This window comes from Grammomys surdaster, unplaced genomic scaffold (genome assembly GCF_004785775.1).
Source record: "Grammomys surdaster isolate TR1022 unplaced genomic scaffold, NIH_TR_1.0 133, whole genome shotgun sequence".
Classification (NCBI taxonomy): domain Eukaryota; kingdom Metazoa; phylum Chordata; class Mammalia; order Rodentia; family Muridae; genus Grammomys; species Grammomys surdaster.
Window position 1 is genome coordinate 3,524,512 of NW_021604591.1, and position 13,930 is coordinate 3,538,441.

The window sequence follows — 13,930 nt, forward strand, 5'->3', positions numbered from 1 at the left end:
AGCATGTGCTTTTTAAAAGGGAATAGCCGTGTAAAGTGTCTTGTATCTGCCATAAAACAGAGCATAATCTTCTATACACAATGAGTATGGGCTTAACTTTTACTTTTTTTATATGTACATGGATGAGTGTTTGCCTACCTGTATGTCTGTGTACCACGAGCATGTTTGGTGCCTGTGGAGGCCAGAAGAGAACATGAGATATCCTGGAGCTGGAGCTACAGATGGTTATGAGCTACCATGTGGATGCTGGGAACTGAACCCAGGTCATCAGCAAAAGCAGCAAGTGCTTTTAAATGCTGAGACGCCTCTCCAGCCTCTTAAAAAAAATTTTTAAAGATGTATTTATTTTATGTATATGCCTACACTGTCGCTGTTTTCAGATACACCAGGAGAGGGCATCGATCCCATTACAGATGGTTGTGAGCCACCATGTGATTGCTGGGAATTGAAACAGACCTCTGGAAGAGCATTCAGTGCTCTTAACCTGTGGGGCATCTCTCCAGCCTCATGCCCCCTAGAATTTCAAGACATCTTTTACATTATACCTCCCTCTCCCTCTCCCTCCCCCCCTCCCTCTACCTCTCTCTTTCATTATGAAATTGGGAGTTTTTGACTCACAGGACAGCTTGCAAAGCCTTCACTTACAGTTCCATGACAACTATAAAATGAATGCCTGCATCACCACCATATACTTCAAGATACAGGCCACACCTGGTCCCTAGGCTTCTCTGTCCCCTCCTTTCCTTTTTTTGTCCCTGAACCTCCGGAAGCCATTGTCTTGAATTTAGTAGCAATGCCATCCTTGCTTTCCTTTTGAGAATGGCTTTTTCTGAAGGTCAGAATTCATTGTCAGAGTGGCCTGTGTCATTTTGCACCTCTGTGTGGATTTCTAAGCAGCATGGCTTAGTCAAGCTTGTCTTTGAATGTTTAAGTGGAGTCCCGCTTTGCGGGTTGAGTCCTGGGCTTGAGTTCCTCGCTGTGGTCTTGTGGTGGTAGGCTGTCAGTGCTCATTCTGGATGCATCCCAGCTTTGAGTACTACATTTTCTTTATCCATTCCACTGTTGCTGGATTGTGAGTGTGTGTTGGTTAGTGTGTGCTGTTATAAATAACCACACACTGGACAGCTTAAACAACATTCTCACAGTTCAACAGCTGAAAATTCTAAGGTGGATATGTTCAAAGACCCTGTACCTGGTGAGGACTCCCTTTCTAGCTGGGATGTAGGCTCTTCCCTGATGTGTCCTCACTTGGTCCAGAGCATGGGCCAGGAGAAGAACTAAGACTCCTGTGTCTCTTTGGCATGTAGGTGTGTATGTGCTTGCTTGTGTGTGGGGACCTGACATCCACAACAGATAACTTCTTGGTCGTCTCTACCTTATTTTTTTAAGACGAGGTCTTTCCGTGAACCTCATCAGTTTAGCTAGGCTTGGCTAGCTAATGAACTCAAAGGATCCACCTATTTTCTACACACACACACACACACACACACACACACACACACATATACACACACACTGTCCCACCTCCTTAGGTTGTGTTTATAGGTTGCCATGCCCAACTTTTTCATGCTTGCTGGGCATCTGAACTGGTGACTCATGATTGCACTGCAAGCGCTTTACCTCTTCCCAGATCCCGTGTCTCTTCTAAGTATTGTGCAGATTGAGAGGAGGAGGGAGGGAGCGAGAGAGAATGAGAACACAAGAACATACATGCGTGAAGATATCCCGTGGGTTATAGGCAGCAGTTCTGCTCAGTATGGATGGATGTTAGCAACTGAATGCTGCCCCTCTATATAAGAGATCTTAACTGCTGAGCCATCTCTCCGGCCCCAAGGCTCACTTCAATGGCTTAATTCTTGGAAACCTCACCTCTTGGTGCCATCACACTGGGGTTCAGACTTCAGCTTATATATACTGTTGGGCACAGTCTTTCTAACCTTCCACGCTGCCCCCAGTTTTAACTATTGCTAATAATACTATGAGAATACTTTCATATGTGTTTTTATGTGTGTGACCAGAATTTCTTATGGAATCAGATAACAAAGGATGGCTTGCCGCAACGTTTTACTGTAAATTTGTGTGTGTGTATTTGGAGGTCAGAGGGCAATTCATAGGAGCTGATTCCTTCCTCTTTCTCCTGAATGGAGTCCAGAGATCAAACTCAGATCATCAGGTTTGGTGGCAAGTGCCCGTACCCACTGAGCTATCGCACTGGCCCCAGGTTTTCCTTGTTTAAAAGACAATATTGAATTTTATTTTTTGTAATTAATCATTTCCTTTTCTGTTCCTCATAGTTGTCTCCCTGACAGCAACCAAACTTAACCAACCTAAGTATGTGTGGCTCACAGTTACAGTCTGACTGCCTATTAGCCTTGCAGGATCCATTTGGAACACTTGACCAAAGTGATTACTGCTCTTGGAATCTGTCTGATTCTTTCACTTTGAAAAATACATTTAAGCTCATTTAAAAGGGTACACAAGTTAATAGGCCATCTTCTTTCAGCAGATAAAGATGATATTAGCAATTTTAAAGTGAGCGGTGAGAACTCGGGCACCACACAACCAGCTCTCCTCTCATTCTGCGATGCTTCCACTGCCCCCAAATAAAACTCCATGGGGCTAGCCACCAGTCTTCCCTTGCTACAAATATATCTGCTGGGACATTTGCATGAATGGAATCATACACTGTGGCGCCTTTCTGGCTCCTTTCACTTAGTGTTTTCAGGCCTCACCAATGTCAGCATGTATCAATACTTTGTTTCTATTTATTTTTAACTGTTACATTTTATGATGAGGGATGTGTGGTCGCGGGGCCAGAACTTGCAGTTGATTCTTTCCACTGGGTAGGTCTCAGGGATGAACTCCAGACTCTAGGATTGCATGACAAGCACCTTTACCCACAGAACCAAATCACCAGCCCCATTTTTGATTATTTTTTTAGCCATGGTAAAATATTTTTAACACAAAGTTGCCATTTACTCATGTATAAATGCACATGCTGTTAGGGTCATTGACTACATGTGCTATATTATTCTGCCCTCACCACTGTCTGTTTCCAAAAGTTTGTCACCTTAAACCACCCCCCGTGTCTGTGAAGCCGTAACAGTCCCATTTCTCACTCTTCCAAGCCCTTGGTAACCTCTAGTTCACGTCCTGTCTTTATGAATCTGTCTCTTCCAGATAATTCATGTAACTGAATTCTTTTTTTTTTTTTTCTTTTTTAACTGAATTCTTAATATATGTGTAATTTTGCTTTTGAGACAGAGTCTCTTGTAGCCTGAAATAGACTTGAATTTGCTATGTATTCAAGGTTGGCCCTGAACTCTTGATCCCCCAGTTACTGGGATTACAGGCATACATCACTGTACTTGCTGTGTCTAACGTATTTTACTAAAGTTTGTCTATGTGGTAACAGTTTCAGAACTTCATCCCTGCTGGGCCTGGTACACAGGCCTGCAATCTACCTACTCAGGAGCCTGAAGCAGGAGGATTTCAAATGCAAATTCAGACAGTGTAATTTAGCAATACTCTGTTTTAAAATTTTTTAAGGGGGCTGGGAATAATACCTCAACGGCGGTAGAGTTTTTGTACAGTATGCTTAAGGTCTTGCATCCAACCCGCAACACTGCAGCAAAGAATTCACTCCTTATGGCCAAATGAGCATAAGTGGAGTTGGAGGCACCATGTTTAACTTATCTCTTGTCTGTTGATGGATAGTTGTGTTTGGAGGGGCTGTTGCTGTGAACCATGGAGTTGATTCCTTCTTGGGTATTTCTGGGGTAGTTTGATGACTCTTAGCTTTGTTGGCTGACAGTGAGCTCAAGTCCAAATGGTTAGACCACAGTCTTGACAATACTTGATTTTATCAGATTCTTGAATGTTCCCATTTGATGGATATATTTTATTGTGAATTTAATTTTATTGTGCATTTCCTAATAGGGATGGAATACAGTTTTTACATGTTTATAAGCTATTTGTAGCATACTTATTAACTTCCTATTAGTGGTTTGCCTTTCTGAATTAGAGTTGCCTAATTGTCTCCAAATAATTCTTGCTCTTGGTATTTCTGCAGAACAAATAGTGGAGAAAGATGAAGGTCCATATTACACTCACCTGGGATCTGGCCCCACAGTAGCCTCTATCCGGGAACTCATGGAGGATCGGTGAGTGATGCTGACGTCCAGGGAGCATGGGGTGTATCTAGAGGGGTGTGCTAGTCCCACATCTGGATGGTGGCAGGTTCCGTGTAGGAATTTTCCTTCCTGTCTTGGGTTTCATTCTGTCTGTAAGTCTGCCTTGTATTGGCCCCCACCCCTTCTCTTGTTCCTGGAAAGGCTTTATTGAAGAAACCCTGCTGTGTGGTGTTATGTCTTAAGGAGTTAGTTCCCATAGCCTGATTATCTTGGATAGCTTTTCTACAGTGTTCTTAACATATGCTCCCTTGTTTTCTCACCCCCCCCCAACCAAATTACTTTGTAAGTGGAGTCTTCCTGATTTCCTATATAAGATGCTACTGCACATTTATCCAAGAAGTCCTGAAAGATTCTGGGTATTTGGGGGTCAGGGTACACACTGCTACAAAAGCGATTCGTTATTTTTAGGTTGCTTTAGAGGAAAAGACCAAGTTGCTCTTTTTGGTGGGGGTTGGGGGCAAGATATCAAGGGTTTACCAATTCAGTACTGAATGGGAGGGGAGTTCATTTGTGTTTGTTCAGTCCTGGAACTCACTCTATAGCCTAGGCTGACCTCGAACTCAGAGATCCGCCCGTCTCTGCTTTCCTGTGGATTATTTAACAGCTCTTTTTTCTTCCTCCTTTCCTTTCCTTTCCTTTCCTTTCCTTTCCTTTCCTTTCCTTTCCTTTCCTTTCCTTTCCTTCCTTCCTTCCTTCCTTTCTTTCTTTCTTTCTTCCTTTCTTTCTTCTTCTTTTCTGTCTTTCTTTCTTATTTCTTTTTTATTTCTTTTTTTTTAAAGCCTGTTCACATAAAGACTTTTTATGGAGACCTTGTTGTTTTGTGTGTCCTGGAAATCACTGTGTAGACCAGCCTGTCTTCAAACACAGGGCTCTATCTGAATCTGCTTTCTGAGTGCTGATATTAAAGGCATGTGTCATCATGCCTGGCTCACATAGAGCCTTTAAAGTCTGTGCACAGACCACAGCAGGTATTAGTTCCTAGTTGCTTTCTGTGGAGTGTGGCGTAGCTCTCTGGCTGAAGTGTGGATGCTGTAGCTACCGGGGGTCCCATCTAGATCCTGTAGTTACTGCTGAGTCCCCTGGAGCAGTTATGTGACTGTTCTCTAATCTACAAAACAGAGCTGGCACAAGGATTTAGATAGGAGTGCTATGCACGTAGACTGAACAGGCATGAAGCTGAAGTGCTTGTTACAAGTGCTCAGAAAATGGTGGGCTGTCTGTCGGGTGTGTGTGTGTGTGTGTGTGTGTGTGTATGTGTGCGCGCGTGCGCGCACACTGATATTTTCAAAACTTACCATTTAGAATTTTAAATAAAACCAAAGCAAAGGTGGTCTAGGTCTGCTTGTGCATATACACACGTTTTGTGGAAGGCTTAGTGGCTTAGGTTCTACAAACATGGAAGCCTCGTCTTGTGTGACGGGGGAGCCGGGCTAAGCCTGTCCGTGCACAGGGACCGGGATGGAGCCTGGATCTGCTGTAAGCTGGGTAAATGAAGGTCACTGACCTGCAGTAATCATTCTTTATTTCCTATGCCATCTGGAAACGTTTCTATTCCAAATAACCACCAGAAAAGTCTGTCTGATCAAAGACTCACTCTAAATGCAGTTCTGATTTATAGGGCCCCGCCTGAGCCCAAGACAAGAGACGTAGATGTATGTCTTTATGTCCTTGCCATAGGCCTTCTTGTGTGCCTGACACAGTTTGCAGACTGCACCAGGCCACATTTGGATAGTGACTTTCGTTTACTGTTGGGTTTTTTGTTGTTTGGGGGGAGGGGGACATTGTTTTTTGGGTCTTTTAGTTTATTGAGATAATTCTCACCCAGGCAAACCTCAGACTTAACTGTGTATCTGACACCATCCTGGCCCTCCTGCCTCTGCCTCTAAGTCTTGGGTCTGACCCACCACTCCAGGCTTGGCCAGTGGTTTTGGTAAGGGATTGCTGTGCTTTATTTGCTCAAGTTTGAGCTGGGAGAGTGTATTGTAGTTTTAGTTCGATTTGGTTTTACTCCTTAGGAAAGGGATGTTAATAATTTTATTAGATTTCCAGGCAGCTTTCTAAGTAACTTTTAACTTTAGCAGAGTACATTCTGAAAGGAGGATTTGGAGGGAGGGAGTGGTGAGACTGTACTTCTTTCCCTCCCTGCTGTAAAAATAACAGCCAACTATAGAGTCTTCAGACACAGATCCAAGGGAGGAACTGCTCCAAGAGCTGGGGGTGCTTGTTTTTTTCCTCGGCACATGGCTTGTTTCCACTGGAGGACCCCCGAGTTATGGAGCAGGTTATGACTCCATCTTAATATTGTCTGCCAGTGAGTTGAGAGCCTGGTCTGCTTACTCCTCCCTAGGAGGAATGTGAGGGCTTACCTTTGCTCGTGGGAGTCTGTCTTCTCAGGCTGCCCCTGAATCTCGCTGACATGACCCTATGGACTCGCTGCTAATTTGATTTCCCATAAGACAAATTCTTCCAGGCTCATCTCTTAAACACACAGAGCCTGTGATGACATTTGTGTAGCAAATGTCAGCTCCTCTCTTTTCTGAGTTTAGCTTACAGATGTCTTATTATTCTGGAGTAAGGAGGGAAGCAGATGGACAGTGGCTTTCTTATGAGGTGATGTTTGTGCCTTGTCCCAGCTGATGTTGCATGCACCATCTTCACTTCTTCTTTGCAGCACTACTGTATTGTCAGGTGGGCCAGAGTCAGGGACGGGCATACACTGACGTCAAGGGGATTTCAATGGCTGTTAGCTATTTGCAGGGCACAAATCTGGAGGAGCTGGTGGGGTTAAAAATAAATTCTAAAATATCCCAGTGTGCTTATGGGCATCACACCATCCCAGATACCCAGGTCCTGATGTTAAAAGATTTTTGGAGTCAGTTGTCAAGCTCCAATCTGAAGATGGCCCACTACCCAAAGCCTTGAGTTCTATCAAGGAAAAGGTCCTCTGCAGCCCGGCACTGCAGAGAGCCTGCACTGCTCAAGGGTTCTGTGAGCTTTGGTGGAGTGTTCTCAGTAGTGTGCTAGAGCTTACCCTGGTGAAGGCCAGGTTTCATGCTTCTCAAATTTAAGCAGGAGTCGTCATCCAACGCTGCCAAGGGCTCATGAAAGCACACTCGGGACACTGGGCCCCATTCTGGGTCTAGGTGGGACCTGAGAATCTGCCTACTTTCCTGGCTCCCAGGTAGTGAGACTCTCTAACAATCCTGGCGCCAACCTTCAAGAACCATAGGCCAAGTTGTTAGCTGTCCTCCTTGAAGCAAGCTTCAGCCAGTCTTTGCAGATGCAGAGTCTGGTAGTGTTCATTCTTCATGATAAGCCAGGAAGTAAGACATGTAAGCAACAAGTCAAGTTCTGTTCCAAGAGGAAAAGGGGCCAGTGAGGAGACTCGGTGGGCAAAGCCGCTTGTTCTCAAGCCTGAGTGCAATCTTAAACCATCAAGGTCAAAGGAGAGACTGATAGGCTGTCCTCTGACCTTCACACATACACCATGACACAGCCCTCAAGTGTCTTAAAATGTTTGTTTTAAAGGAAAAAAAAAGAATCTAGCTGGGTAGGTCACTTGGCCTTTTCTTTTTGGTCTCTAGCGCAACCTTTGAGGCACTTTCTCACAAGGACAGGACAGTGGGGAAGGAGCTGGTCAGAAAGCCAGCACCAGTGTCCTCGGCTCACCCTCCTGAAGGGAATATGATAGTCCCTCTCTGAGTGCCGTGGCAGCCTCATGCTGGTCTCCAGCAGAGCTCCCTAGATAGGTCCCAGGCCTGCCCTTGGGGGTTGTGTCCTGATAAAGCCTGTTGGGCTGAGACTTGTGCAGACACCAAACAAAAGCTATGCTGTCGTGTCAGGTCCTGCTACAGAGGCTCTGAATGGTGTGTGCAAGCACTTCCTATAAGGGACCGGCAGCCCTTGCCCATTAACGTGGTCAGAAACACTTCTTGCCCTCCCCTGAGAGCTGAGTGAGAGAGACAACTTAGTTTAGTGTTTGAAGAAGAAACTCTGTTTCCTTTTCAACCAGGGAAATGCAACAAGGAAGCTTTTTGGAAACAGGCATCTAAGTACTGGCTGGGCATGGTACATGCCTGTAATCCCAGCCCCTAGGAATCTAAGGTCGTGAGGAGTGAGTTCCTAGACCAGCCTAGGCTACATGATGAGAGTGCCTCCCAAACCCCCCCTTAAAAAAGAAAGCCATCAGCACAGAGGGCAGAAAGCACCTTGGCTACTGTTTTTTTTTTTTTTTTCTACAAGAACCTTTGTTAAAGGCAAAATATACATAGGTATATATAAAAATTATAGATCAAGGTGATTAATCATGCCTGCCTTTGTGCCACTGAGCTACATCCAAGACCAGTGCCCTTGCTGGGTTGATTCTGGGGTATAGTGATTCATAACAGTAGAGCAGATGAGACAGAGAATGGGGCGTCTTCAAACTGCAGACATCGGGATAACATTATGCCTTACTAAATGGCATACTCAAATGTCATGATCAAACTGAACTCACTACAGAATACAAGGATAGTTTTACTTAATCTTTTAAAAAAAGAGCTTGGAGCTTGAGAGATGGCTTAGCAGAGTGCTTGCCAGGCAAGCACAAGGACTGGGGTTTGGATCTCAGCACCCAGAGAGCGAGCCATCAGTCCGGAGAGTGCCTGTAACTTCAGCTCCAAAGATCTAATGCGCTCTCTGGCTTCCATACACTCAGGTGTGCACACTCACACAAACACAACGTACACAGGGTGAATCCATCCTTTAAAGAATATCACATTGTTTAAAGGAAAATGCTTTTGTCACCTGTCTCCTTAGATGATAAAATGCATTTGCTAAGTCAGTCAATGCCTTTTAAAGTTCCTGCATTCTAAAGGAGATCCTCAGGGCAGGGCACTCTTCAAAGAAGACTGTGCCCCATACTGAGAGATGGGGGAAACACTCTTAGTAAGGTCCAGAATGAGCGAAGATGCACATAGCCTGTCAGGAGCTCAGTCAGTACAGAGAGAGACTGAAGAGTATACAAGCCAGATGGCAAGTGACCCTTGTCTGCAGAAGATGGCTTTTATGTTGTTAATGGGATTTACTGAATTCCTCCCTAATACTTGACGTGCTTTAAGTAGTACATGTGCATCAAGCCTGGGACGTAAGACTATCCCTATGTCCAGTTTACGTCTGGGAAGACTGAGGCCCAGATGGAATCAGTAACTTGGCCACAATGATGTAGCTAGAGACTGGTTATCTGCCCACCAGGCTGTATTTGAACTAGCCTTGCCCCATGTAGTTGTGTGATACATGTTTATGGTCATAGTTGTGTCTATAACCATTGTGTGGTTGAGTAAGTGATGTCAGAGGCCTTTGACTCTTCAGTACTTAGGCTTGGGCTCCCAGGAAGCCGGCATATACAGGGGACTGGGGACAGCCTTGTCCACTGTATGACATCATTGGTGTTTGGTAGAGTCACTCCCCCCAGCATCCTTCAGTCAGAGGTCAGCTGGGGTGGTTATAAAAGATCAATAGGCTCTCTTGTACTCGAATGTGCATGTGTACGCACACAAGCACACACTCTTTTGTTCATTTGTATATTGAATTTACTAGTAGTTACTGGGTAACTCAGGGGTCCTTGGCCAGCAGGCTGAGTGCAAATGCCTGTGGGTTCAGGCAACTTCGTCAAGTCTTAAAAGTATTCAGGCACTATTCTGCCTAATTGTCCCTCTGCCTGAGGACAGAGGCAGGCAAGTTGAACAGGAGCAGAGGAGGAAGGAGCATGTGAATCAAGACTGGAAGTTTGGATGTAAGCCCTCCAAAGCCTCTGAGCACAGAGTGGCTGTGGTTTCCCCCTTTCCCCTCTCTGTAGTGAGAAGCCCAGACAGAACCGCCAGGCCCGCCTCCTAACATTGGGTACTCACTGATGTGGCTTCTGTCCTCTCTAGGTATGGAGAGAAGGGGAAAGCTATCCGGATCGAGAAGGTCATCTACACAGGCAAGGAGGGGAAGAGCTCTCGAGGCTGTCCCATTGCCAAGTGGGTGAGTGCTGGTTCTCCACAGCTAAGCTGTATCTGGGCGTCCTTATGCCTGGGCTCACATCGCAGAACAGGTTGCAGGGTAGGTGAGCAGGAAATAGACATTTGCCATCGTGGGGCCCTGGAGCCAATGACCCTGTGGCGGCAGATCATCTTTGTCCTACTTACCTGCCAACAGCAGGCATCCTGTGCCTGTGTCAGGAACTGTGTGCAACTCCTGGGGGAAAACTGTAGATACAGGAAGGGGGAGGAGCTGGAGTGCGGCTGGCCTAACCCCAAAGACTTGACTCCTCTTCTGTGTGTCTGAGTGGCCAGTATCCTCCCCTACCTGGAAGCCAGGGAAGATTCTGAAGGCTGACCTACATGAGCCAAGCGGAGGGACAGGATGAGGCCTCTGGGTAGTATTATGATGAGGCTTGCTTCTTGCCAGTCTCTAAGCAGGGATCTTGAGCGTCTGGTCAGGGAGAAGTCACTGACAGACCCCAGTTCCCTCAGCTTTGCCCTCTGAGCCCTCATCCAGCTCTTGAAATCCTGGATGTCTCCTGCTGCTATAAGGCTGGCTTAGAGTGAGGTTGACTCTTGGTAGCTGGTCCATGTTCCGTGCTCTAGGCACCCTGGAGGCGAGATTACAGAGACCTGGAGACACAAGGTTTAACCAAGAGATGACCAAGGGACAGGGGCTGGATGATTGTTGAGGCTGGCTACCCTGGAACGCAGACATGAACAGGGCCACAAACATTAAGTAGCCCAAGGAAAAGAAACATTTCTGGTGAGGAGGGCCACATGGGCCAAGGCAGGAAGGCTGCAGGAATGTTCACAGAGCTGACTTGGATGTCAACTGCACACTTGCTGTCTTCTTCCCCTGGGATCACTCCTTGCCTCTCTGCATCTCTGCGTTTAATGAAAATAACACATCTCAACTTAAAATGTCACATACTCCTTCTCGGCACTTCCTAGCCATTATTGTAGGACTTTTCATAACAAAGGAACCTGGTGCTTTTTTAAAAAGTGTGAAGATGCATGTTGTGTCTAACCCTCAGGAAGTGGCCCTTGAAGTAGAAGGTCTAATGTGGTAGGAGCTGCCTCTTCAGAGAACCCACCTGGAAAATGACATCAGTCAGAAAGAGTAAGCAGAGTTTGACCAGAAGGCCTGGAGAACCCTGGTCCAGGGTTCATATGAGAACACTCTCCTATCAGCATCTGCAGAAATGTGTCAGTGCCCACAATGGGCCTCCTACAACCTGCTGGGAGCCAGGCAATGGGTCAGAGGGTCTTGAAGTAGCATTTGGCCCAGTACCTTATTGGTGTGCTTCTGAATTCCAAAGACACATTTCAAAAATAATAGTTGATTGTTGGCAGAAAAGTGGGGGATGACATCATTGTGACCCTGCCTTAGACCAAGACCTCGTGATCATGGTATGTGTCGTTTAGCATGTAAAATATTCTGTAACATTTGCAGTAAGTCACAAAACAATCTGTAACCAGCAGAACACCTTGGGAGCACTAGCAGTTGTGAGTTATAGATTGTGTGTGATTCCACATCCACAACGTACTTCAGAGTCAGGTGACAGAGGCTGAAGGGACAGTGCTGAGGGGTGGGAATATAGCTCAGTTACAGAAGGCTCGCCTAGGATGTACAAGACCCTAGACACAATTCTCAACCGAGCTAAAATAAATACAAAATGTGCAGTTGACAAGATGGCTCAGTGGATGAAGGTACTTGTACACAGGCCTTGTGATATGAGTTCCATCCCTAGAACAAAACTGTCTCCTAAGTTATCCTTTGACCTGCATGGGGCATGCACAGGCATACTAATAAATGTTAAAAAGAAATTTTTAATTAGAAAAAGCTGGAGAATGATCTTAGGAGTTGGGGAGCATCAGGAGGGGAGAGTTGGAGCATTCTATTCCATGAAGTTGCAGCTTCTTCATTTATTGGGAGTAGAAGTTCTAGATCAACAGTTCTCAGTCTGTGTTGACCCCCCCCCTTTTTGGGGGTCGCATATCAGTTATCCCGCATATCGGATATTTACATATTCATAACAGTAGTGAAAATACAGTTATAAAGGAGCAATGAAAATAACGTTATGATTGGGGTCACCACAACATGAGGAACTGTGTTAAAGGGTCACAGCGTTAGGAAGGTGTTCTAGAGGAAGTGGTAGCTTCATGCTGAATGAGCCTAAAGCCACTAAAAAGCACACTAATCGTGTCAGAGTTTGTTATGCATACTTTATCATAGAAACAAAAGGTGTGGTACTTGTGCCCTTAAACCTGGAGTTTAGGGGACTGTGAGATGGCACAGACATCATGGTTTTACTACAGTAGCTTCAATGCCATTTCTGGCCTCTGGGGGCACTGCACTACGTGGTCACATAATGTCCTGAAGCATACAAATACATATACATAAGTATCTAAATAAAGAAAAGAATCTTAAAGTTTTTGGCCAAGTACAGTGGTGCACACCTTTAACCCCAGCACTCGGGAGGCAAAGGCAGGCAGATCTCTGTATTTTCAAAGCCAACAAGTCTACATAGTAAGTTCAGGAACTGCTAGGACTACATAGTAAGACTGTCTTTTTTTTTTTTGGTTTTTTGAGACAGGGTTTCTCTGTGTAGCCCTGGCTGTCCTGGAACTCACTCTGTAGACCAGGCTGGCCTCGAACTCAGAAATCCGCCTGCCTCTGCCTCCCAAGTACTGGGATTACAGGCCTGCGCCACCACCGCCCGGCTAAGACTGTCTCAAAGAAAGGACAGGACAACTAAGTAAAGCTCTTCGTTTCCAGTCTTTCTTATAAACAGGAGATGATAGCTGCAATGGGCTGAGGTGCCCTCAGGAGAGCTAGGCATCCCAGCTTTCGATGAACAGATGTCCTCACTGAGCCCTGACTTTGTCAGGCCCCCTTTCCTTCTTGGCATTGCCAACCTAGCCACTCCTTTTCTGTGTAAGCTGCAGAGTGTGAGGATCAGGTGTGACTACATCTGTCTGCAGCCTAGGTCCTTCCCTCAGACTGTTTTCCACAGTGTTATTCCCCGAGTGTAAACGTAGATACACAGCACTTTCTCTGTCCAAGGGTAAAACAATAGCTATGCAACACCTTCTCTGTAGACATCCTGCGACATCATAAAATTCTACACTACACTTCTAGTTCACATTTCTTTTATTCTTTTGAGTCTGTGTTGGTCACAAATGTCTTAGACTTCATTGTCATTATTTTTTATTTTGCTGTTTTAAAATGTTGTGTTTCTTCCTCCCTAACGGTGCTGTCCTAAAGACTCACAGCTGCAGGTCTGTGGGGTAGTGAGTGGCATGCACCATGCAGAGCTGTGTGGCCCTCTGCAGGGGAGTAGCTCAGTCCCACGTCTCTGCAGGTGATCCGAAGACACACACTGGAGGAGAAGCTGCTGTGCCTGGTGCGGCATCGGGCAGGCCACCATTGTCAGAACGCCGTGATTGTTATCTTGATCCTGGCCTGGGAGGGCATCCCTCGAAGCCTTGGAGACACCCTCTACCAGGAGCTCACTGATACCCTCCGGAAGTATGGGAACCCTACCAGCCGGAGATGCGGCCTCAATGATGAGTATGTACTGGAGTGGTGGAGGTGGCAATTGGGCCGCAGGACTGGGGTAGCAGGCACTGGGCTGCTGGGTAGCTCTGAGTTCTGGCCCTGGCTCAACCTCATTGTTCAGCCCTAGACCAACATTAACCTATGTTTATTGGATTTTCCTACCTTTT

At 45.9% G+C, this 13,930-nt stretch overlaps 1 protein-coding gene across 2 annotated transcripts in view; it reads left to right on the forward strand.

Moving 5' to 3' along the window:
• The window catches only part of Tet3 (tet methylcytosine dioxygenase 3), a 93,206-nt gene that overhangs the window by 67,836 nt on the left and 11,440 nt on the right, over positions 1–13,930 (forward strand). For both annotated transcript variants that reach the window (XM_028762277.1, XM_028762278.1), the window contains 3 exons: positions 4,073–4,163; positions 10,106–10,199; positions 13,567–13,775. In XM_028762277.1, the coding sequence (XP_028618110.1) occupies positions 4,073–4,163; positions 10,106–10,199; positions 13,567–13,775 (394 nt within the window). The remainder of the gene's footprint in view (positions 1–4,072; positions 4,164–10,105; positions 10,200–13,566; positions 13,776–13,930) is intronic.